Here is a 26291-nt window from a genome sequence, read left to right as displayed (position 1 = left end):
AATAATAAAAATATATTATTACAGTGAAAAGATTAGATCAACAAACAAGTAGTATCAAACAAATCCTAATTAAACAAAAACTCTAATATCAAAGTGTGATTTGAGATCATTGTGCAAGGACTCCTCTTCGTTGTTGTTTTTTATCATTTAATTTTTTTGACAGATGGGCTTCTTCAAATTGGGAGCATCGAGGTAAGCCTTTTGGTATTACATTATTATTATTATAATGAAATATTTATTATAACAACCAAGTAATTGAAGCCAAACAATGAATCTTGAAACGGTTTGCACAAAAAACGAAGAGTTTGAATTTTTTTAAATACACTTCATTTACCATCAAACATAAATCAAGGACGACGCCGTTTGTGACAAATAAAAATAGGGTTGTCTTCTTCATTCGGGAACCAGAGCCTCCATCAGCGGCACACCTCTGCAACTCCTCCTCTACAACACAGTGTGTGCCTCAATCGTGTAACTTGCCATTTGCGATTTCAGGAGGCCTCAGATCGTCGCATTCAACGAGATGCGCCTTGATAACACCTTTTAAAACGCTAGAGAGCAAAGGGGCAAATCCAGCACATCCATGGCTTTTTCCGGCGAGGGGAGGTGCAACTGCACCTCCTTGCGCCTCTGTAGGTCCACCATTGCTCGCATGCATGGGATCAAAGTGAGTAGCTGTGGGTGTGGTTAGGGGGGGTCTTCACAGTCTTCATGTGTTAATAATATTGACTTTTTCATTTTCACTTGTTGCAGTGCTTACAAGGATGAAGATACAGTATCAAATGTAGAGAGCTCGGTAGAGAAGTCTGTCAGGAGATCTCCAATGCTGATCACTCTGAAGCGGAAAGCTGCTGTCTGAAAGTTTCTTCACAAGAGATATCTCTGAGAAACTTGGAATCCCTTGAAAAAAGCTGCTTCAAGGCCATGTCCTTAAAACCTTCTGATGTCGAAGCATCATCAAGAGATATAGAAGTCCAGCATTTATCTCTCTCATGGCATGAATGTGGTGATAAGGGACCTATGCCCTTGAGGAGGTCTTCAAGGCTAATGTCAGCCCCTGGAAACAGTGTTAGTGAATCATTGAAAAATTTTGACCTTGAAAAATTGGATGAAAAGCACATACGGAAATCTCCTAGATTTTCTTATTGTGTGAATGAAGGGCACATAAGGAGATCTCCTCGATTTTCCCTTTCTGTGGCAGCGGATGAGAAAAATTCTAATCTAAATTCTAGTATTGTTGGATTGTTTGTTTCTGAAGATGAGAGGAGGTCTTCAAGGCTAACGTCGGCCCCTGAAAACGGTGATAGTGAATCGTTGAAAAATGTTGACTTTGAAAAATTGGATGAAAAGCAGCGAAGATCTCCTATATTTTCTCATTGTGTGAATGGAAAGGAGATACGGAGATCTCCTAGATTTTCCCCTTTTGTAGCAGCAGCTGAGAAAAACTCTAATCTAAATTCTATTATCTTTGGATTGTCTGATTCAAAAGATGAGTTTCCATCCAAGAAGATATTGATGTCATTAGGAAAATCTGATTCAAGAATTTTTGATGAAAAATACTTGAGGCAATCTCCAAAAGAAGCCACAGCTGTGTTTGAGAATGAAGGAAGAGAAACAGAATGCTCTTTGATTGAATTGCCCGAGACATATGTGAAACAGCAACCAAAGAAAAGGAAAACAGTGGATTCATCAGAGAACAGGCAAAAGAAACAAAAGAATTGCAAAAGTACTTCCTTGATTGGGGATCCAATTCCTGATGTTGAAGCTCAAGAAAGATGGGGTTGGCGGTATCAAATGAAGGTGTTAAATCAACTCAGATACTATTTATTCTTTTGCATTTCTTTTACTTGACTCTGTTTCTCCTTTAAGGACCTCAAACATTAAATCAGACGTACATTATACTATTAACAAATTTTCGTCCTGGCCATTATTGTACTTAAAAAATGTAAAAAAATAAATTCAATGAATAGATAGAGTCAACGGTACGGCAGATTGGGGGTAGAGTTTGATGAGAGCCCCTTTGTATCGGTTCTGTTGATGACTTAAGTATTGAGTTGTCAATTATTGCAAAGCTTAAGTAGACTTCCTATAAGAAAAAGGGAAGAAGCTTAAGTTGATTTCCTGTAAGGAAAAAAGAAGAAGCTTAAGTTGATCAGGAATACATACATACACCTCATTGAATTGACTCACTGCTTCACGACTCAGCACATATCTTTCTCTCAATTGGACTTCCTACTGGTCCTTTAAAGAAGGTTTTGGGTTGGAAATTTGCTGATATAGATACTTCTCCTAGTTATAATACGTGGAAGTCAAAGCTTATCTAATAAGGGTTACAAAAAAGGTTATATCAATATGTTTCTTTGTGAGGAGTAAGAATAAGACATTTGAAAGATAAAGATATAGAGAGATCCGGGAACTGGTAGAGACAAAGAAAGAATCAGAAAAATCTAGGGAGAGGGGCGTAATGAGAGTTTGTTTTAACGTTTTAACACCCTCTGTTTAATGTTGACTATGTGCTACCTTATTTCCTAATCAAATATGCATTTTCAGTGAACCTTTTGCAGTGGAGATATTTCTATTATATCTTCTACAGTTATATTGAAATTTTATATGCATTTTTTTATACGAAAATTATATGCATATATTGTGCTCTTGAACCTGTTTGCATTATATGTATATAAATGAGTGTGCATGTTTTAATGCAAATTTGTGCATTTTTGTATGGTGTGGGTAGAATAATTTCTGGCTCTTGAACATTGAACTTGTACCTTTGAAGCCATTTGACGACTTGGCATGGATTATACTCTGTTGTAGGGTTGTTTGAGGTTTTATGCTCATTGTAATTAGACTATTTTAAATTTCACCTCATTATGGCGTTTAATATGTCTTAGATTTGTTTGTGGCTGTGTTGGAGTTTTGCAGAGTCAAAGATCTAAAAGTCAAAGCTTGAAGTTAAAGTGAGTAATAAACAGTTCACAATTTGTCTCTTTGATAGTTTGGTTGTTGTTTTCTTCAGTTCTATGTTGTGGTTTTCTTCAGTTCTATGCTTTGCATGCGGTGATGCATTGCTCCTCACTTGTCAAGAGCGCATTGTCTTGACTGGTGAGGAGGTACAAACATGTAATGGAACATTCTTACCAAACATTCTTTTCCTTGAAAGCAATATGTTCTCTTTGATCACACCCTTACTTCCACTGTTTCTCTTTTGACCAACTACGAGATAAAAAAAAGATTTTTATTTTTATTTTTATTTTTATTTTTATTTTTATTTTAATAAAAAAAGCTTGTTTGTTGTTACACGGAATATGTGCCATTACATGATTAGACCTGAGAACAATGTGCTCCTGACTTAAGTGAAGCATGATCGTTTTTAATATAATCCTCTTTGGTTCAATGTTTTTTTCTGTTCATGTCATGCTTGCTTGTAGTGAAAATGAAGAAGATGAGATAATTTTGAATGTGGAATGTCACTTTTCTCAAGCCAAAATTGGCAATTGCATCTTCAGTCTTGGAGATTGTGCATACATAAAGGTAATTGCTCTCTCTTTCCCAAGTATGTACTGGTTATGGGCATTTCTTCCTATAGCCAATGTAGATATACTAGTCCCTCCACATGCTATACCTGCTTGAGATGTCTCCTCTTCAATATTGTTGTTTTTCTCTTACTTTTATTTTATTTTAAATAAATGTTAATTAAGATAGAAATGTAAAAAACTAGGAGTTATATATGGGTGTATTGCTACATAGTTATTCTTTTGAGTTATGCTCATGTTGGATCTATGATATATCGAATACATCCAATACACCCTTAAGTCTTCAGAGCAGCTCTAGTTACAGTTTGTATTGGAGGCATCCAAAAGAATGCTCATGCACAGTTTTGGGTATTTCTGTTGGCATTCCTAAGATGAAGGCTGCATTTGAAATAAATGTTAAAGTAATGTTTACAGGGTGATGGAGGAAAAAAGCATGTGGGAAGGATCTTAGAATTTTTCAAGACAACTGATGGAGAAAATTATTTTAGAGTCCAATGGTTTTATAAAGTTGAAGATACGGTGAGTTTGTAAAAACTGTTTCAAGTCTGGAATGCCATGAGCAGAATATCCAACTAAGTACTAAACATTTTTTGTTCTTTCTATTTGTTTCTCAGGTTATCAAAGATGTAGGGGATGTTCATGACAAGAGGCGTTTATTCTATTCTACTATAATGAATGATAATTTGATAGATTGCATAGTTTCAAAAGTCAATGTTAAACATGTATCTCCTAGGGTATAATTAAATCTTGATTTTTTTCCCTTTAAATTTGACTTCTGTGATATGATTGCTTTTTGTTTTTGTAATTTCCAGGCCTATGTCATATATTATATTAATGAACTTTATCTATGTTTTGACTTTTTTCAGGTGGGGTTAAAAGGGAACTCCATTTTGTCGTCTGACTTCTACTATGATATGGAATACTGTGTGGACTATTCCACGTTTCGCTCCTTGATTACTGGTGAGTGGATCATACTGTGACAGTGATAGGTGTTTATATTTGTTTCTGGTTTGGTGTGCAGGATTTAAATTGGATTGTTACTTTGCTCAGGGATTGGACTAGATTGGATATGATTGTTTTAATACCATGTAATGTTTGCTGTAATATAGGATTAATTAAGTAATACTATCTTCTGTTTGGTTTCAGTATCTTGGTTTCGGGATATCCAATTCAATTGTTGACTTATCAATTTCAGTGGATAAATTTTTTGAGAAAGTCTTTTATTTTCTTGTCTTTATAGACAATACCTTCCATGTTCAATTTCAGTGAATAAAAAACTTTGTAGTATGGTTGTTTTCTACTACATGGCCCTCCAAGATCTACCTAAAATGTGAGACGTTGAAATTTAAATTTGCACTAAAATTTCAAGTTCAAAGGTTTGACAATTCCTACTTGTCTAATTTTACTTCAGATAATTCTCTTAAGAACCAAAACTTGCCAGCATACAATTCAATCGAAGCAGTCTCTCTACTGTCAACTGCAAACTTGTTGGAGAATATGCCCAGCTCTGAAACCTACAATGCAGAGTTAGCAGTCTTAGATCTTTATTGTGGTTGTGGTGGTATGTCAACTGGATTGTGCCTTGGTGCCAAACTGTCTTGTGTTAATCTTGTCACGGTATTCAACAAATTTTTTTTTAAATTTTCATTTTCTTTGTATTTTTTTTTTTTAAATTACTATCAGCTGCCTCAAACATGTTATGGGTTTAAGTGAATCTTATTTTCTGGCCTTTATTTAGAGATGGGCCCTTGACAGTGATAAATCTGCCTGTGAAAGCTTGAAGTTAAATCATCCAGAAACGCAAGTGAGTATACATAGGCAATAGCCAATTTTCTCACCCCTTTAATGTTCAATGACATTACAGAATAGTTCTATGTTTTTCTTTGTAGGTCAGGAATGAAGCAGCTGAGGATTTTCTAGAACTGTTAAAAGAATGGGAAAAGTTATGCAGACGGTATACAGTCAATGATGTTGAAAGAACTTATCCATTAAGATCAAAAACATCAAAAATACCCAAGAATAGTAATGAGATTGCTACAGACGAATATGAAGTTTCGAGGATTGTTGATATCTGCTACGGTGATCCTAATAAGACAGGAAAGCATGGAGTAAACTTTAAGGTAAAAGAAATTCGTTTAAGATGTCTGATGACAATGTCTGCTAGGTCATGATGAGATTTTATTTTCACTTACATTCAAAGACAGTAACTCATTGCCAGTGGGTGTGAGATTCTTAAGCAAAGTAATGCATGCGGCTGTTCACACTCTTTGTTTAATGAATTTTCACGAAGAAAACATGATCATATATTAACTTACTAACCGGTTAGTGCTTGGGTCCTCCTCTCTATATATATATATATGATGTGAAACCAAAAATACTAAAGGGGAAAATGTAATTTCTTAGTAAAAGATTTTTGGGAAGGGGGATAATTAAGCAAATTTGGTAATTCATATGGACTCACTTTCATATTTTTTGTGATTATTTCGTTCTAGGGGTTTTTCATCCGAAATTAAGAGTCAAGACACTTGTTTGAGTCTTGGGTAGTCCTTCATTATCTCAATATGCTTTCTCTATTCGAGATATAAGATGTGGCTGGGCTTTCCCAACTATTTACGACCATTTATACTGGATGAGGCTAGAGATTTGAAACTTTGTCATTTCCAATCATTGAAATAAAAGATTCATACGCATAGTTTCTTTATATCTTTTGTTATGGGTATACACGATATGTCTCTTACATTTAGTGCCCTTCGAGTAATTTACTTTGCTTGTCTTTCAGAAAGAACTAAAAATATTGGTGATCAATTGACGTGCTAATGTATATAATATGAACAGAGCTATATGTACATTCCATCTCCTAACTATTTCCAAACCCTATGAGTAGTTCAAGTGCTCTAGACTATAAAATAGCTGAACCTTTTTTCTTTCTAATAATTTGTATCTCTGATGGAAGGGTCAACTCCCCTTCTATTTGTGGGGTTCTCGAATTGCAATTATATTTTTTAACTCATGTTTGATATTGTAGTATCAGGGGCCAGAAACAAAAAGCGATTGTGGACAGTAAGTTAGTGGTGAGTGTTTTGTTGTTCAGTTTTAAGGATTTGGTGTTTGCTCCTTCAAGGGGTAGATAGTAGGCATTGTAGTGATGTGGAACACAAATCATGTATCGGTTTTGGAATCTGTTGTAGGGGAGTTCTTGGCATCCATAAATAAAAGGTTTATGGAGCAGACTGGTGGCTTTGAGGAGTCTATGGCCCGTGCAGACATAGGAAAATGAAGAGCTTTTGGGAAGAATCATGTGGTGTGTGGAGGAGACTTTAATACGGTGAGGTTTGTCATTGAGAGACAAATGATGGAAGGATGACTAAACAGGTAGTCAATGTGTCTTGTAGGAATCCATGGCGAGAGATTTCGAAAGGGTATAATTCTTTTCTTCAATGCTGCCGTTTTTTTGTTGGCAATGGGAAGAAGATTAGATTTTGGGAGGACTATTGGCTGAAAGAAGGGTTACTGAAAAATTTGTTTCCTAGACTCTTTTCCTTGTCCAGGAAAAAAAAATCTAAGTATCTCTCGTTTTGTTAACACTCAAGAGCTGCCTCTTAATTGGGATTTTGGCTTCAGAAGGAATTTGTCCGAGGCTGAGATTGCAGAAGTGGTAATACTTTTGGATATATTGGGGAATGTAAGATTAAGTAGTTCTAGATTGGATCGGAGAATATGGGAGATCGAGGAGCAGGGTTCGTTTTTGTGCACATCTTTTAGGTCTTTTCTTCTTCCTAACGACATCAGGGATGTCTTCTCCCCTTTCGTCTCAATCTGGAAGGCGAAGACACCTCCAAAAATTCAATTCTTTGTGTGGTTGGTAGCGAATGGCAAGATTAATACTTGTGATGTTATTCAAAGGAGGCAACCAATGATGTGTTTATCCCCTTCTTGGTGTGTTCTTTGCAAGGAGAATGCAGAAAACATTGATTACTTGTTCATTCACTGTTCGTATTCACTAAAATTATGGTGGAAGATGCTGTGCGCACTCGGAGCAGAGTGGGTGATTCCTAAAGGGTGTTTTGAGTTCCTTAGTATCAAGTTGGTGGTTTCAGGGAGGGGAAAGAGACTTCGAATTCTACAAGATTGTCTAGTTCATGCTATCTTCTGGAATATTTGGATGGAGCGCAATCGAAGAATTTTTCAGGGACATATAGGAGTAAGGGTTGAGGAATTATGGGATAGAGTTAAATTTTGGGCATCTCTTTGGGCATCCGTTTTGGGGCAGTTCAAGGATTCTCATTATTCTATCATCATGAGAGATATGGTGGCAGTCTTAAGATGATTTTATATAAGTTGTTTTCTAATTACAGATTTATTTTCGGGCATAGTAGTTTAGTTGTTTTTTATTTTAGGTATTCTGGTGCTTAATGAGTCCGAATTCCTTTTGTTGTATGATCGAGGATAATTTCTCCTCTTGATTATCAATACAACTGTTTATATTATAAAAAAAAAAAATGCTGGTTTTTTTTTATAATGATTTTATCCAAGAAACAAATTTGAGAGATCCAATAAATGCTGATTTTACTTGGTCAAATTTTAGAGAAGAAGCAATGTGTCAAAGATTTGACAGGTTATATTTGCTGGAATTTTAGCGTAAGAATTCTTATTGATTTGGAGTCAGAAGTTGGAAGGGGTTCATTTGTCAATTTCTAGGGTGGATGATAGGAGATGGAAGCTAGAGGACTCTGGGATTTTTTCTATGCATATCATACAGTAGCGTTTTGTGGAACAAATAAGATGTTCCATTTTTTTTACCTTCTAATGTTAGTTGGGTCATTCCAAAAGGGTGTTATGAGGTGTTGACTACTCAGTTTTTACAGGCTTTGGGAAAAGGAAAGATAAAACCCTACGGCACTGTCTGTTGTTGCAGTGTTTTGGGCCATTTGGATGGAGCGTACTATAAAGCTTTGTTATTTTTATTTTTTAAAGGATTAGTGAGATTTTGGGGTGGAAGAACTTTTGGATCGAGTTAGATTTTAGTAATCTTTCTGGGCATTGGTTACTTCAGATTTTTAGGACTCTTCATTATCAAGTATTATGCTGGATTTGTTAGTTGTTGTAAATTGTTGCTCCATAGTGGTTGACTGTGAATTTCTTATCCATGCTTGTATGATTAGCATTCGCGATTTAGTAATATCTCGTTTTGCATAAAATAATTAAAAAAAACATTTTAATCATAGCTGTTTTAATAGGTGCATTGGAAGGGTTATAGTAGCAGTGAAGATACATGGGAACCAATTGGAGGGTTGAGGTATTGCGACTCGTTATGATTTGAAATATATGTGTGTTCTTCAGCACTAATTGTTCCGTCTCTTCTCAGTAACTGCCTAGGAAGAATACAGGATTTTGTAAAATATGGGAAGAAGGTGAAGATCTTGCCACTCCCAGTAAGTATTTACTGATTGTACAATTTAAAGTAGTCCCAATAGGTGTTGATCTCATATTATCTGAATCCTGATATTTATCTATAATGCCAGGGTGATGTTGATGTAATTTGTGGGGGCCCTCCTTGCCAAGGAATTAGCGGCTATAATCGCTACAGAAATGTTGATTCTCCATTAGATGATGAGAGAAATCATCAAATTGTAGTCTTCATGGACATTGTAAAATTTTTGAAGCCAAAGTATGTGTTGATGGAAAATGTAGTTGACATTTTGAGATTTGATAAAGCTTCTCTTGGTAGGTATGCACTTAGTCGTTTGGTGCATATGAATTACCAAGCAAGGCTAGGAATACTTGCTGCCGGTTGTTATGGCCTTCCGCAATTTCGGTTGCGTGTTTTCTTGTGGGGTGCTCATCCTTGTGAGGTGGTCTCTTTGTGTCTTTGTCATTGTCTAAATAAATGTTTGAGGGTAATACAAAAATACATAGGGGTCACATGAGGCTCCAAACAACAGAAAAATAATAAGAAAGAGAATAAATATACTTCAATTGATAATGAATCAAGCTCAATCAAATTCTTGTGGGACACATTGAATAGTGTTTTCATTCATGTTGGATGACGGAACAAGAACATGATGTGTTTTTATCCTGTTTGCTTGCAGAATCTACCTCAATTTCCTCTTCCTACACATGATGTCATAATTAGATACTGGCCTCCACCAGAGTTCGAGGTACCTATTGTGTTTTATGGAATGCTTAAACCTTCTTCAGTTCTTTCTTTTCGAGTTAAGTTGTTTACCTTCATGTGCAGCGCAATACTGTTGCTTATGATGAAGACCAACCTCGTGTATTAGAAGAAGCTGTGGTTCTTCACGATGCCATCTCTGATCTTCCTGCTGTGCGTTCATTGTATTTGAAGCTTAGCTATTCTCTTACAGTTGAACAAATTTCTGATTTAGTTTTATGTTATAGGTCACAAACGATGAAACAAGTGAAGAAATGTCGTACCAAAAGCCTCCTGGAACAGATTTCCAAAGATATATAAGGTCAACGCAATATGGTAATATCGCTATTCTCATACTTTGTATGCAGTTAATATTCATATAAATTTTTTCATTGATTTAGGGTTTGTCTCTAGATTCGGTATTCAGCATAGTTGCAGAGGTAGGATAAATTTTTTTTAAAAAAAAAAAAAAACACTGCTGTGATGTGAAGTGTTTTTTTGCATCTTGTTTTATTTGGGTCTTTCTGATGTAGCAGTCTCTGTAGTTTGGCTGGTGTCTTTGTTTTTTTAGTCTGTTTTTTCTGTTGTTGTTCGTTTGGCTTGTGGATGCCTTATCCACTTGTGTGTTCCTTTTCGTTTCTTTCAATAAATTTCGTTTCTATCCAAAACAAAAAAAACGAAAACAAAAACAAAAACTAGAGTTTCAAGACCCCAAATATAGAAAAACAAAGCCTCCGTAGAAGGTGACCATGACTACGCCCAACTGCTAGGATAGCGGAAAGAGGTGGAAAATTTAGGGGAGTACTGGCGACCATCAGAAGGTGTGCTAGATTTTTATTTCTTTGTTGAAGGGGCCGGTCGTTTCACTAGGGTTTAGGGCTATAGTTTTGTCTTTTCTCGTGGAGGCTACATTTCAGGTTTTTATACCAAATCATAACAATATTGGTGTAACTTGATTATCTCAATTTGAGGCCAAAAGCATATTTACGTTGGAAATATTTACACGACTATGAAAAAAAAAATATCCTTGCAGGTAGAACAGTGAAAATAACAATAATGAAGTTCATGACCTGTGTTTCCAATTGGTAGATTCATCTGATCCCCAAAGATGTCTCCAAATATTAATATAGTTCAACAATGCAACTAATGTAAACCACCTCTTGATCGGGGTGTAACTTGTTACACAACCAGTGGTGCATATCAAGCTTAGATTACTGCCCACATAACACTATTATATCATAGAAATACAGTTACACTTAATAAAGTATTCATAACTGGTTTAGTATAAAAGAACAATAAGGAAATAAAGCCAAGAGCATGATGGAATAGTACAGACTGTACAAACTTGATCTGTTTTTTGTACTATAGCGTGGTCAGCATATTGCTGAACATTTATTTTGGCATTCTAGTCATGGCCATCAACCTCATCAAACTTGATCAATTGGCTGTTTGATGAGGTTGAAGGCCATGTTGGGTGTCTGGAGGTTTATTGATATACCAATTGGTTCTGCTTATCTTTTTATATCTTCCGTCCTTCCAACTGCATATATTTATATGATTTCCATTTTTACTTTCATTTATGCTGGTTCTGTAGAGATGATGGGATCTGTGTTAGATGGCACTATGAAAACAAAAGTTTCACTGTATGACCATCGGCCTTACCCATTGTTCGAAGATGATTACTTACGAGTTTGTCAAATTCCAAAAAGAAAGGTCAGATATGTATACAGCATGGATAAGTGTAACATTACGTTTGTGCCATTAATTTTTTTATCCATCTGTTATTTCTAATCTATAGCTATTTTCAGGGAGCAAACTTCCGCGACCTCCCTGGTGTTGTTGTAGGAAATGACAATGTGGCTCGGAGGGATTCAACTGAAAAGCATTTGCTGTTGCCATCAGGAAAACCATTAGTAAGTGTTGATGCTCTTTACTTAATCTTATCATTGCTGTTTCTTCAAAAGTTTCCTGCCTTGAAACAGTACAAATTTGAACTTATGCCTTGTTGTCGAAAAGGTCTGCTGCTGTAGTTGTACTTGTATACATATCAAAGCAATCTGTGTTATCTTGTTTTCTTTTTGTAAGCCTGGAAATTGTGCAGAAAATATACAAGATTGCCCGACAAATTGAACATAACCTGAGTGGTTTCCTTGTCAATCTTTCAACCTGCTTGGTCAAAGTTTGTGTACCCTACTTCTAGATGACCATGCTTTGAGAAAATTATACCCTTTCTAGGAGCAGACTAAATACCTTAGGATTCGATAAACATCTTCCTTGTGGTGAGTGCACAAATTGGCCACCACACCAATTGCATTAGATCAGATCGTGTGCTAGATAGATAGATTAACCTCCTAATTAGCTTCTAATATCTCTCCTTATCAGTTGGAACCTGACTAGGATATTGCAAGGTGCCTTGTACCTTTTAATGGATCCATCAGCTCTATGTTTCACAGTAAACACCCCTTTACGCCCCACGGTCTTCTTACCCTCGAGTATTTCTCCACAGTATCTCACGTAGAGTTTTTCTGGAAAGCCTTCCTCTTCTGTAGCATAGCATTTTTTTCACTTAGGATTGCCAAGAGCTTCCTGTACATTCTTTGGGATAGACACGACAGATAATTGATTTTTGAAAGCTATGTGGTCGAGGGAAAACCATACCTATTAGGAGACAATGTTCACAGAAAGGACTGAAGTCCTTGCTAGATGGAACCAAAGGAGTTGTATTTGAATTGATACAAGTGGATTAAGTTTGCAGGAGTTGTGTTCATACCAAATAAGTTGCAAGAGTAAGTTATTTGAGAGATCAGGAACACCCACCCCATAAACAGGAGTAGATACCTCATTAGCAGCCCTGATAGCAGTACAACAAGGTAGGGTAAAGGAGACAAACCGAGAGGGATCATTAGTCTTTGATCAGTGGCGTCTGAATCAATGATCCAACGTTACATGTTTCCAGAGGAGTCACCGGAATGGTGATAATAGGAGCAGCATGATCAGTTGAAGACTCATGAAGAATATTATCACCCATGGTAATTGGAACCCAGTGATGTAGGAAAAACAAATCTGATCAAGATTTTAGGGAAAAACAGAGTTTAATTTTGTGTGGAAGAAGACTAGAGGGGAAAACAGCACCTAGGTGGCAGCTGTAGCAGATTTTAAGCTTTTGTTTTCAGAGAATGGCCCACGCCTGCTCTGATACCATGCAGAATATTTTGTAAGAATTTGAATTGTTTATTCTTCTGTCATGGAGAGGCATATAAACATATTTACAAAGGATTCCTAAAAAAGCTAGGAATCAATAATAGGAACGTATTTACAAGGTCAACTCTTATAGGGCTGAAAGGGGCTCAGAGGACTGAAACTGCCTCCGTTGTGTCATGAGCATCTGGCTCAAGTGGAATGAAAATTGGCTCGTATTTAACCAAAATCTTCTCCTGTCAGGTACCAGATTATGCCTTCACTTATGAACAAGGCAAGTCAAAAAGGTTAGATCTCTTGTTTTGGTAGCCTTCTCATGTGTTTCTCCATTTTTTTTTTTCTTTCTCGTATTTTCTGATTCTTTGATATTTTTAGACCATTTGCAAGGTTGTGGTGGGATGAGACAGTGCCCACTGTACTGACATTCCCAACTTGTCACAGCCAGGTTTGACCATGGTCTCAAATGTTCTTAATGGCATCTCATGGTTTGAATATTGTAGTGACCTATAAACTTCTGTAGGCAATATTACATCCAGAGCAAGATCGAATCCTCACTTTACGAGAATGTGCAAGATTGCAAGGGTTTCCTGATTATTATAGATTCTGTGGGACGGTTAAGGAGAGGTATACTCCTCTAATTCTTATGAATGTATAATTTCATATTTAATTCCTTTTGACCGTTTCTTTAAAAAATATGAATTTCATTTTTTGAGTCATGCCCGAGTTTGTGATCGATGTTTTCAGATTTCTGCAGAAAATGAAAATTGAAAACAGAATACATTAGAAATTTAAATGAAACGAAGAGATTTTAAATAACAAAATAAAATGAAACCTTAAAGTTTCTTACTATTCAACATCTAATTACACTGAAAGCATGCCCGCCTACACTTCTCTCTCTATAGTTTCATTTATGTTTTTGATACACTTTTTAGTATATATATTTAGTGTGTAGTCTCAATTGTTATATATTTTCATGTTATATTGACATAATGTAAAGTTGGGAGTGCTAATATGCTCAAATGTTAGAACCTAACGGAGAATATATGATTTCTTATTTCATTATTTATTATTATATACCTCTCATGTGCTTGGCTATTCCGTTTTCGAAATTTTCCTATGCAAAATCTTATATGCAGAACTCTGATAATTTTGAGGTTCTTCAAAGTTTTGGTAAACTTTTTAACTTAGCTGTTCATTTCCGTAGTTATAATTGATATTTTATATCATAATTCCGATGTTTACACTTTATTATTGTGTTTGTCAAATCTGTATTTGAACTTAGTTTACATGTTTTGTAGAGAACAAATTTCTTCTACGGCATTGCTCCTTTAAGATATTAAAAACTTGTTTGGGTATTTCGCTTAAAAGCAGCTTTTCTTTTTTTATCTTAATCATTAATATACAAAATTGTTATAAATAAAAAAGAGCTACCAAAACAAAGCATTTGTAATTAGGATAGAACTGAAATCATTTTTGACACTGTTTTCTAACCAATGATCTTGTTACATAATATTGGAATTTCAGTGTGCATATTCTATCCAATGCGCTTGGTAAGTGTTTTTGAATAATCATATGATGTGTATTGCAAATTCTGTCTACTTTGTGCAGATATTGTCAAGTTGGAAATGCAGTTGCAGTCCCTGTTGCGCGAGCTTTGGGATATGCTTTGGGATTGGCAGTTCGAAAGCTCAGCGGGAATGAACCACTCATGACTCTCCCCCGAAATTTTTCTCATTCAAATTATTTTCAATTCACAGAAGTTTGGCCTCTTGAGACTGAAGAATAATGATTCTCTCCATCATCACCTATAACGTACTCTCATAAGTTGCGGCATTTACATGAAATTTTCCTTTGATCCTTTTTGTCAAGGCTCACTGTGCATCCTAGTGGAATGGATAGGATTTAACCATTTTTTCAACTCGTAGTGCCCAATTTATTTGCCCCATTTCTAGATCAAGTCCACTAGACTTCGACATGTCCGTTTGCATTTGTTCTTGAACCGTAGGTTCATTTAAACCTAACGGGAATTGGTGTCTTGTTCCTATGTTGTATTTATAATTGTCAAGCTTGTAATTGTTATAATTCATTATTTGCCAGGATAATTAATTTGATGCACATTGTATTAGGCAATAATACTAACCTATATGGAAAACTTGCAACATGTCACTTCTTTATCTTTGAACAATCCAAAAGTAATAATAAATGTTGTCCCCGTTAACGTAGAATCCTGTCTCACGTTGCAGGGGTTCTGGAGCTCGCATGTCATTGAAAGCAGCTACGCAAGAAATGCGAAGTCTCACAAAGTTTGGCAAGTTTATGCGTTTTGTGAAATATGGCAAAATGCAGACTCTTGTTGGTTCACAGATCGGCCAATATTCAAAAGTGAGCTTGATCTGCTTGATCTACTAATAAAGCTTAATGAACTCGTTATTTAAGTAGGGAATTTCAAAACTTTGATTTTTTTTGTTCTAAAATTTATTTTTAAAGATTCAAAAACTTGTTAGGTATGTAATTGAAAACTTTTTTTTGAAAAAAAAATAAAAATTCAAAAAAAAAAAAACAGATTTGTTAGTAAGGAAGTGTGAAAAAAAGAGCCACAAGAATCTTTTAGGGTTAAGATCTCTTGTTATACAACGAATATATCTCTAAGTGGATAGCCATGTTTACTAGCGATTTCCTAACACTCCCCTTGGGTATCCATTACAAATAGCATATGCCTCATTGAAACCTAACTAGCAAAAACCCTATGGGACAAAAAGACTAGCTAGGGAAAAGAGTACATTATTCATGTGTCAACTTATAGCACATGCCAAATTATTAGATGATGGTTTTACAATAAAACATCATCTTCACGGCTAATAAACAACAGTTTTAAGTCATTAATTCACATGTCAACTTATTAGACGATGATTTTACAATAAAAACGTCGTCTTCATAACTAATCAACAATGATTTTAAGTCATTAATTCACATGCCAACAACTTGGGAACGTATTAGACATCGATTTTAACAATGAAATCGCTTCTTCATAAGCGGCGATTTAAACAATAAAATCGCTTCTTCATAAGCTCACGAATGAAACCAATCTTGGTGAGCTTGTCAACCTCCTTTTTTATGGCAGCGTACCATTTTGCATCATAAGCTCAGCGTTTACGGTGGGATCGATACTTCGACGGTGTGATATGATCTCGGGATCTATTCCAGGCATGCTTTCATACGACCCTTTGAAGACCTCAACGTTCTCAAGTAGGAAGTTTATCATGTCAACACGAATCTGAGGTGGTAATTGGGCGCTTATCTTGACGACCTGATATGGGTGACTATCATTGATTGGCACTTTGAAGAAGGGTCTCTTCATCCTTCTATATCATCCTAGATGACCTAGTCCTTCCCGAAGCAGAACTCTAGAACAACCTAGCCCTCCTTGAACTAGGGCTCCAGAACAACCTAGTCCTCCTCGAACTAGGATATATTGTGTTTTTCTCAAAAACAAGGTTCATTTAGACATCTAGATTATCAAAAATTCATTTGATAGGCAACGAAAGACTTTAAACAAAACCATAAAGCCTAAAAACAAAACCTTTCAAAGAGTTGATGTGAATTGCAAACTATTATACTTAAAATTAAAGAGATGAAGGTTGATAGAAACTCACCCTTGGAGCGCAACTTGAGTCCAACCCAAGTATTCCACCTAGTGATGGTGGTAGGATCCACTTTCTACGTATCTTCCAAGCCACAAAGTAGTGACCTCCAAAGTCTCCACACCAAGCTTTCTCTTCGGAATGAAGATGATACACAAGAGAAGTATGTGGTGCTAGAAACACTTCTCTTGGGACCGATTTTAGCTTGCCTTAGGAAGAGACTTGATGCTTCCTCACCCTTGCAAGACTTAAAACCCTAGGGAGAAAGATAAGCTAAGTGGTGAATATATAGAACACATGGGAGAACCCTAAGGTTCTCCCTCTCTCTGCATTTGGACGACATAGGTGGGTGGGGGTGACGTAGGCTTTCTCTTAGGCCTCTTGGTCCAGCTTGAAGTTAAAAGGATCAGACTCCGAAAATTGTGAAATGACAGGGGCATCACCTCCACCTACTGGTATATCAGTATCTCTTTCGGGGTCGACAATTAAGGGTGCCGACACGTTCACAGCCTCAACTTGCGATGCACTCTGTTCCTTCATAGCCACTGGCATCAAGGAAGGCAAAGTAGGGAAAATTCCCGTATCAACAACTGGGGCTCGGGATCACCAGCCTGCCGTACACCACGAATATGAGGCCTAACCTGAGCCATCAGATTACCAATAGCACCCAGCATATGGTTCCGTCTATTCTTGCTTGGAGATGATGCAGAATTAACTAACTCCTCCTTTTCGCAGTGATTCACACGGACAGTGGGGTGCGATGAGGATGGCCACCAAGGCCTATCACTTGGGAAAAATGAGAACTACCCTGCAATGTAGATTGAGGAGGGGAGGAATGTCATACTGAAGTCCCAATTGGTTTACCATGAAGATTTGTAAACTGATGCAAAGATAATGAATTAAAACGCCCATGCCCTCTCATGCGCCTTGACATAGACTTGGGTCGAATGACAAATCTGTTAGTGTATAAGCATTGAGCTAATATGAGCTTAGGATAAATAAGCCTTGTGTTTAAATTGTGTATTAAATGACAAGTGAGAGGTTTTCAATATGTAAGGCTAAAATAGCCATATGTAGAAACTTTAAGGGGGTGTATCCAATTCTAACTTTTAAAGACATTTTTTAAGTGAGTGACTTTTCTAGAGTTGACAAATTCTTAATGACTTTTACATACTTTAAAAAGTTAAGTGACAAACTTTCATATACTTTTGTCGTAGAGTTTTAGACTTTTAAATACTTATTTTTTTAATTTATTTTACAAATAACATTTATCTTTTATGTTGAATGAATTAGTCGGCATACATGGAACAAAAAATTAGGGAAAAAAAACAATTGGATACAAATCCTTATTAATTGTGTATATTTTCATAATAGCTTATAGGTAAAATGCATCCAATGCACCTTTTAAATTTTTATTTATCAAAATCTAATCACATAGTAACATATTCTTATCAAAAGAAATAAATATTACTCAATCATCAATAATATTTCATAAACACTTACAAATCAACAGAAATGGTCAGATTACAACTTACAAGAGTCTATATTCCCGCAATTCTCCTAGCCCAATATATGGGATGTAATCAAATTGAGAATGTTATATGAAAAAATTATTCACCTAACGAATTATGGGTTAAGAAACAGTACCTAAATAATAAATTAATGGGTTTAAGGGCAAAAAATTATATAATAAAATATTATATGCAAACCTAGCATATGAGACAATCAATATAATAAAATATTTATATGCAAACATAGCTTTGTGATGAAATATTGATAAGCTTCAGGATGCAAGCATGAAGAAAAGAATAGAAGAAATATTCATCAACAGAGGGAAAGTACACGTGTGGATGGGAAGAGAAGAAAAACATTCAAGATTTTTTACTAACATGAAGGAAGTGGATGACAAGATGGGATACCAAAGTGGAGCCCTAACCATAAAGAAAAAAGATATATCTGCTTGCTACTTGATATAACGAGGGAAGAAAGAATTGGAACGTTTTGGTTCTATCTTCCTAGCTTCCCAATATTTCATAAAGTCTGGTGTAAATTAGCAAGACTTTTGGTAGTAAGAATTAGCTTCAAAAGTATTGAAAAGTCATTTATTTCACAAAGTTTTTAAAAGTCATTTACATTTTGGATACCTCAAAATTTTTACATACTCTTTAAAACTCACAATTGAATACAACTAAACTTTTAAAGACTATTTAAAAGTCACAATTGAATACCTTCAAACTTCTAAACTCATTCAAAATTAGAATTGGATACATCCCCCTAAGAATAGCTAGATGTAAGACTGAGATCTAATATGACGTGTGTGGGTCCAGCTAAGGCTAACGGATATGAGATGCTCTTGTGTGTGCTCATTTTTATTAAGAGAAAATATATTCCTCTCTGTTTTCAGCAGAGAGAAGGAGAACTCTTCATTCATCATCGTTTTCATTCTTTCTTCTTCATTTTCATACCCAGACAAACACAAACTCTAACATGGCCTCAGAGCCAGGTTCGATCAATTGAATCTGGGCCATTTTCAAAACTGTGAACTCGAGCCTCATTCACGCTCGCTCCTTAGAATCAGATTTCAATTTGTGTTCATAGCATCTAAGCTTAGAGATGGTTGGATCTGGAAGTTCTGAGGTGAGAACTACGAGTTCTGGAGAATCAAGATGGGGAGAATCTTCAAATCTCATGGGTTATGGAAATTAGTTGAAAAAGGGGTTACGACCTCAGATTGAAAGAAGAAGAAGAAGGCTAAAGGAAGCTCAGAAGAGGAAGATGATGAGAAAATTGTGGCTGCATATATGCAAGATGCAAAAGCTCTGGGTATTATCCAGAGTGCAGTCTCGGATCAAATATTCTCTCGAATTGCCAACGTCGATTCAGCAAAGATGGCGTAGGAACTGTTATATGGAGAATACCACGGTGGTGATCAGGTACGATCGGTTAAACCCCAAAATCTTCGATGGGAATTTGAGTATACTAGAATGCGTGATGATGAAACATTGTCTGGGTATCTTACGCATCTGAATGAATTGATTAATCAAATGAAGACGTTTGGTGAAGTGTTATCTAATGCAAGACTTATGCAAAAGGTCTTAATCAATCTTAGCAAACCCTATGATCCTATCTGTCTTGTGATTGAGAATACGAAAAATATAGAAACGGTTGAATTACAGGAGATCCTAGCTATTCTTAAAAGCCAGGAACAACGTTTTGATATGCACACTGTTGATGCTACTGATAAGGCATTTGCCTCCTCTGTGAGTTCAAAAGGACAACAAAACAGGGGTAACTCTCAGTCCAATGGTTAGAAGTCTCAAAAGAATTGGAATCCTAAGGGGAAACCATGGGAGTCAAAAGGAAAGTCCCAACAGAATAATCCTGCACCAAATCACAGCTTCAGTTCATCACAGCCAGCAAACCAAGAAGCTGTAAAGCCTCAGTGCAAAGTGTGCTCAAAGTACCATTTTGGAGAATGCAGTTATAAAGGCAAGCCAAAATGCTACAATTATGATAGATTTGGTCACTTGGCTAGAGAGTGCACTGCTGAAAAATCTGTGCACAAGGCTAACTGTGCAAATCAAGTGGAGGTATCTGGTGATCTATTCTATGCTAATTGTGCAATGATTGAATGGAAATTGGTACATTGACAGTGGATGCAGCAACCACATGACAGGAAATGTCAATCTTCTTATTGATGTGAGAACCAATGTGGCAGGAAAAGTGCAAATGCCAACTGGTGATCTAGTTAATGTGGCAGGAATGGGATCTCTTGTGATTGATACAACTAAAGGAAGGAAATACATCAAAGAGGTGATGTATTTACCAGGGTTGAAGGAGAACTTGCTAACTGTTGGTCACATGGATGAGCATGGGTATTACTTGCTCTTTGGAGGAAAAGTATGCAGTGTTTTTGATGGACCATCACTTGACAACTTGGTTATAAAAGTGGGAATGAAAGAGAACATATGTTATCCTCTGCACTTAATGCATAATGATCAGATGATGTTAAGGTCAAGTATCACTCCTTGTACCTAGACTTGGCACAAGAGGCTAGGTCATCTCAATCTCAAGAGTCTTAAGCAGCTTAGAGAGAATGATATGGTCCATGGTCTTCCACACCTTGAAGATGTTGATGGTGTATGTGCAGGATGCCAATTTGGAAAATAGCATCGAGATTGGTTTCCAAAAGAGCAAGCTTGGAGAGCAAATAGTCCACTGGAGCTAATACACACTGACTTGCGTGGCCCCATGCAAAATGAATCCATTGCCGAGAAAAAAATATTTTATGCTCCTTATTAATGATCGCACAAGGATGTCATGGGTTTATTTCCTAAGGCACAAATCTGAGGCCCTAAATTGTTTCAGAAAGTTCAAAGCAATGGTGGAATTACAGTGTGGTTTCAAGGTGAAGTGTCTTAGAAGTGACAGAGGGGGTGAATTTGTGTCAAATGAGTTCGACAGGTTCTTAGAGACTGAAGGAATTCAAAGACAGTTATCTATGGCTTATACCCCACAGCAGAATGGAGTAATGGAGAGAAAGAATAGAATAATTGTAGAGATGGCTAAGGCAATGCTTGATGATAAAAATATCCCATACGTTCTGTGGGCAGAAGCTGTACATACAGCTGTTTATTTTCTAAACAGGTCACCTACAAAAGCTCTTGGCAATCTAACTCCATTTGAGGCCTATAGTGGCAGAAAACCAGGTATTGGTCATTTAAAAGTGTTTGGATCGCTCTGTTATGTGCATGTACCAAATGAAATAAGACAAAAGCTCGATGCAAAGAGTGCCAAAAGGTGTGTTTGTTGGGTATGCAACATCTGAGAAGGGATACAAGATATTTGATCCATGCACCAAGAAGTTAATGTTGTCAAGAGATGTAGTTTTTGATGAAACCATGTCCTGGAATTGGAAAGAAAATTCAGAGAATTCTGTTGCTATGACATATATTCAGAATCAATTTGAAAATGTGGTTGGTGAGAATGCACATGGGTTGAGTGAAATTGAAGAAAGTCCCTCTAGTCTCTATACTCATTCACATAATGCCGAACAAGAAAGGAGCATCCATGAGTCAGCAAAGATTTCACAACCTTATGATCATACACCAGTGAAGTGGAGAAATATAAGTGACATTCTGGCACAGTGCAACCTTTGTATTGTAGAACCTGAGAAATAAGAAGAAGTGCACAAGACAAGGCCTGGATAAAACCAATGGAAGAAGAACTGTCCATGATTGAGAAAAATGGAACTTGGGAGCTTGTAGATAGGCCAAGTGATAAGCAAGTCATCGGAGTGAAATGGGTCTTCAAAACCAAGCTGAATTTGGATGGCTCAGTACAAAAGAACAATGCAAGGTTGGTTGCCAAAGGGTATGTGCAAAAACCAGGGATCGATTACTATGAAACTTTTGCTCCGGTTGCTAGATTGGATACAATCAGAACCTTGATTGCTCTTGCTGCACAAAGAAGCTGGAAGTTGTTCCAACTAGATGTTAAATCAGCGTTTTTGAATGGAAAATTACAGGAAGAGGTGTATGTTGACCAACTTGAGGGATTTTACTTGATGGCAAGGAGGACAAGGTCTACAGATTGCACAAGGCCCTTTATAGACTAAAACAAGCACCTAGAGCCTGGTATGGAGAGATTGGCAACTATCTCCTTCAGTGTGGATTTGAGAAAAGCTCGAGCGAGGCAACTCTCTATACTAAGACAAGGGGAGATAAAGAAATTCTAATTGTGTCTATCTATGTGGATGAGATAGTATATACTGGAAGCAATGTAGAAATGTGGAAAGAATTCAAAGAAGATATGCAGGTGAAGTATGAAATGACTGATTTAGGACTTCTTCATCATTTCCTAGGAATGGGAGTGATACAAACTGATTCAAGGATCTTTATTCATCACAGGAAGTATGCTTCTTCCTTGTTGGATAAATTTGGTTTGAAAGAGTGCAAATCTGTCTCCATCCCTCTTGTTGCTACTGAGAAACTAAGTAAAGATGATGGAAGTGGTGCTGCAAGTGAAGAACAATATAGAAAAATTGTGGGAAGTCTGCTATACCTCACTGTGTTTGGGCCAAAAGAAATCCAAAAGCACCAGCCCACTTCTCACGAAGAAGCCCAGAAACAGGAAAACAGAAGACCGGGCCTTGACTCCAAAAGAAAAGCCCAATCCACGTCAGAGACCCATATCTTTTTGAAAAGGACAGAATTGTAAAAAACGCCAAAAATAAATGGCGGTTACAAACTAAGCAGATTTATAAAAGTGAGTTGGGGCCAGTCTACAAAAAAACCTACCATTTCTCTCAAAAGCCCAAGATCAATTTGGCAGACTTTTAGGAACCTGTTCTCAAGGAAGCCCACGTGACAACCTAAAAGACTTTGAAAAAGTCAACAATTTAAGCTAAAGTCACAAAGGAATTTGACAGGAGGTTAGTAAAGGCACTCTTGCAGGAAGATTTCCCCAGTCTGTCACAGACAGAAAAGAAGATCAAAATCCTTTTCTAAAAACAGAAAATTCGATAGACATCATTTCCAAGGGATAAGCAGGCTATATTTTCTAAAAAGATAAGTAGAAGACAGGGAGTTGTTCAAACGGGAAAATCAAACTAACCATCACAGTTTGAATTCTTACAGAGCAGTTAAAATTAGAAAGAGGGTTAGGTTTTCTTTCAAGAAATATAGGGAAGTGATTGACCTTGGAGCTGACTATTGAGAGCTTATCTGCTAGAATTGATAAAAACCAATTTTCCCTTGCATTTAAAAATGAAAGATCTTTTGAGGAATTTTTTGCAGCCCATTATTAAAAGAAAGAAACCCCACTCCAAAGCATTTCTTATACATATAGGAGAGGGTGAACAGAGGCGAGGACAAATCAATCAAACAACCAAAAAATCAACCAAAGGCAAAAACTCGAAATGATCACTTGATCTCTGAGAACTTTTAAATAAACTGAAGCAAAAGAAGCTCATCTGAGCCACAAAAGAAGCCAGCGATAAATTAGAACTTCCAAGTTCAAACTTAGAGAAGTAATTCATTCAAAACGAGATTCCTCTCGTTACAAATTTGGTTTAGCAAAAGTCAAAACAAGCGGAGTTTGAATGTTTTACAAATATGAAAACCTCAACAAATTTATGGAGAGCCCTGAACAAGCAGAACAGGTACCACCGTGCAGTTCCAGCTCAGTAATCCTCAAGTCCAGCGACTTCTGCCCCCTTTCAGACTGAAGAGGTCGCAATTCTGCCTATTCAGAAAGCCTTCCAGGGCTCGAAATAGATTAAAGCTCTGCCAAACTCAAACTTTGGTATCGATTTATAGCTGAAGCTTAGCAGTTGAAGTTGGGAACAGTCCAGTCCAGTACAGGCATACCCAATCCAGCCCGGATCAGAAGCTTCTATCCAGGCAGAGATGGAATTCCAACCTTCTTTTTGCCTTTCTAGAGTTGATTTTTTACTATAGAGTTTTGTAAAAGTCAGTTCTGCCTGAAAACAGTTCATTTTCTTACTATTTATTCTGGCAAGAACTACCAACATTATACTGTGAAAAATTATGAAGTCCTCACTAGTTTGAGGCAGAAAAAGAACTTACTTGAGAGATATTCCTCACCCAAATTCACAATCGCTCGCTTAGAAATCAGTAACTTGGGGTGCAAGTTATCTATTTTTAAAGAAGTCTGCTAGGATTTTTATTGTTAGCAGTGGCACGCTCGCACACTAAAGAAAGTTGACTTGTTGACTAGTTAATGGTTTTCAAGGTAATGGGGAACTTTACCCTTCCATCACAAGAACAAACATAAAACGAGTGAACACACTGTTACAAGGCCAGATGTGATGTACGCAACTAGTATACTAGCTAGATATATGCATTGTCCTACCAACAAGCACTATGAGACAGCAAAGAGAGTGCTCAGATATGTTAAAAGGGACACTAGATTATGGTTTAAAGTATGAGAAACGCAAGAAGGCAGTTCTAATTGGATATTGTGACAGTGATTGGGGAGGTTCCTTTGTGGATAGCAAAAGCACATCCGGCTATGCTTTCTCATTTGGAAGTGGAGTTTTCTCATGGTCATCTGTTAAGCAGAATTGTGTTGCACTCTTAACTGCGGAGGCAGAGTATATCAATGCATTAGAAGCTACATCATAGGCTATCTGGCTCAGATTTGTTCTGGAGGATTTTGGGGAACTACAAACAAAAGCAACTCCTTTGTAGTATGACAATACATTTGCAATTTGAATCACTAAGAATCCAGTGTTCCATCAGCAGACAAAACACATTGACAGAAGGTACCACTTCATCAAAGATGCTTTGCAGCAAGGTAGTATTTATCTGATCTATTGTTCTACCAAGGATCAAGTAGCAGACATCTTTACCAAAGCTTTACTGAAGGAAAAGTTCAATTATCTCATAGATAAACTTGGAGTTATATAAGCTCAAAGCTTAAAGGGGAGTCTTAGTGTATAAGCATTGAGCTAATATGAGCTTAGGATAAATAAGCCTTGCATTTAAATTGTGTATGGACTTAGTCTGTTAAATGACAAGTGAGAGGTTTTCAATATGTAAGGCTAAAATTTCCATATGTAGAAACTTTAAGAATAGCTAGATGTGAGGCTGAGATCTAATATGACCTGTGTTGATCCAACTAAGGCTAACGGTTATGAGATGCTCTTGTGCGTGCTCATTTTTACTAAGAGAAAATATAGTCCTCTTTGTTTTCAGCAGAGAGAAGGAGAACTCTTCGTTCATCATCATTTTCATTCTTTCTTCTTCATTTTCATACCCAGACAAACACAAACTCTAACAAAATCGAACCACAAGCAAAGCAGTTTTTCGAGAGGTATTCATAATTAAAATCCACTACCCTTACCTCAACTTCCGAAAAAGTGACTGGTATTCGACATATGAGAGGCAACTCCACATCAAACCGAACCCAAATACGAATGAATCGACCCACACAGTCATCCCCATCACGATTATACACACACAGCACGTCGCCCAACTTTGCTTCAATGGCTTTCGCAATAGCCACTATCATACAGAGACCTGGGAGGCCATGTAGTTCAACCTGAAAAGTCCCAAACTTTAACAGCAAGGTATGAGGCCTACCATCATCTAGCACTTCCGCAAGCAAGACCACAGAGCGACGGTAAGCCCACGGTTCCATATCAACAACTCGGCTTTGGTAGATCGCCCCTTTCATTCTGGGGTGACGGAGGGATCGTACCATTCGAGCCTTTTTTTTCATGCTTTTCCTGGAGGAACAGCTGGGAATAGACTTCAGATTTTTTCTTCTCTAGTATTGTACTTCTCACTTTCGGAGTTTCCTAACTATATACACCTTCAGCTATTGTCCTTTCAAGGCTTTTGATGCCTTATGAATTTACATAACACTTCCTTACAAAAACCCTTCACACTACTTCACATGCACACACCACTTACATAAACAAACAAATTCATATGCACACTAAGACAAAAGGCATTCAAACATATGCACAAGCAATTAAAATTTTTAAACATGGGCTGCTACATTGCTAACCCTGCACTTTTGCTGAATAATAACAAAATCTTCACATGTTGCTTTGAGTCTAAGACTTGCATGTCTTTGGTGCTAAAGATAAGGGATTTTTTCATCTTTTTAAAAATATTTTGGGTTTGTTTAGAGCAGGTTGCTACTTTTGGGCTTTTTACTTATACTCATTTTATTATGTTATTATACACATTTTTATTCACTTCCTTGTTGTATTCATTTTCATGAAATACATTTTTT

At 36.7% G+C, this 26291-nt stretch overlaps 2 protein-coding genes across 2 annotated transcripts; both read left to right on the top strand.

Annotated features, from left to right (window-relative positions):
• Nucleotides 1–163: 163 nt before the first annotated feature.
• On the top strand, nucleotides 164–15025 carry LOC117627541 (DNA (cytosine-5)-methyltransferase CMT2-like). The gene is given in 23 exon segments (XM_034359664.1): nucleotides 164–192; nucleotides 754–830; nucleotides 833–1800; nucleotides 2923–2957; nucleotides 3429–3531; nucleotides 3948–4052; nucleotides 4148–4267; nucleotides 4400–4493; nucleotides 4945–5150; nucleotides 5272–5337; nucleotides 5423–5653; nucleotides 8771–8829; nucleotides 8899–8965; nucleotides 9056–9385; nucleotides 9623–9691; nucleotides 9772–9858; nucleotides 9933–10020; nucleotides 11279–11397; nucleotides 11493–11597; nucleotides 13126–13169; nucleotides 13258–13327; nucleotides 13403–13506; nucleotides 14491–15025. Coding segments are annotated over 23 exon segments (3354 nt in total). The 3' UTR covers nucleotides 14669–15025.
• Nucleotides 15026–19507: 4482 nt separating this feature from the next.
• LOC117627540 lies at nucleotides 19508–20751 on the top strand. Its single transcript, XM_034359663.1, has 4 exons — nucleotides 19508–19829; nucleotides 20005–20113; nucleotides 20177–20423; nucleotides 20674–20751. The coding sequence occupies exons 1-4, from the start codon at nucleotides 19508–19510 to the stop codon at nucleotides 20749–20751; spliced, it is 756 nt and encodes a 251-aa protein (XP_034215554.1).
• The last annotated feature ends 5540 nt before the right edge of the window (nucleotides 20752–26291 follow it).

The sequence above is a fragment of the Prunus dulcis genome, chromosome 5 (assembly GCF_902201215.1).
Source record: "Prunus dulcis chromosome 5, ALMONDv2, whole genome shotgun sequence".
NCBI classification, from domain to species: domain Eukaryota; kingdom Viridiplantae; phylum Streptophyta; class Magnoliopsida; order Rosales; family Rosaceae; genus Prunus; species Prunus dulcis.
The sequence above is the reverse complement of the archived record's forward strand: the minus strand, read 5'-3'. Positions and strand labels throughout refer to the sequence as shown.

Bases quoted from the DNA above. Each gene is read 5' to 3' on its own strand.
- LOC117627540 (XM_034359663.1), top strand. From the start codon at position 19,508: ATGCGTGATGATGAAACATTGTCTGGGTATCTTACGCATCTGAATGAA. The intron at 20,114-20,176 runs GTATCTGGTGAT...GTACATTGACAG, and splicing joins ACTGTGCAAATCAAGTGGAG to TGGATGCAGCAACCACATGA. The intron at 20,424-20,673 runs GTATGCAGTGTT...GTGTATGTGCAG, and splicing joins ACTTGCTCTTTGGAGGAAAA to GATGCCAATTTGGAAAATAG.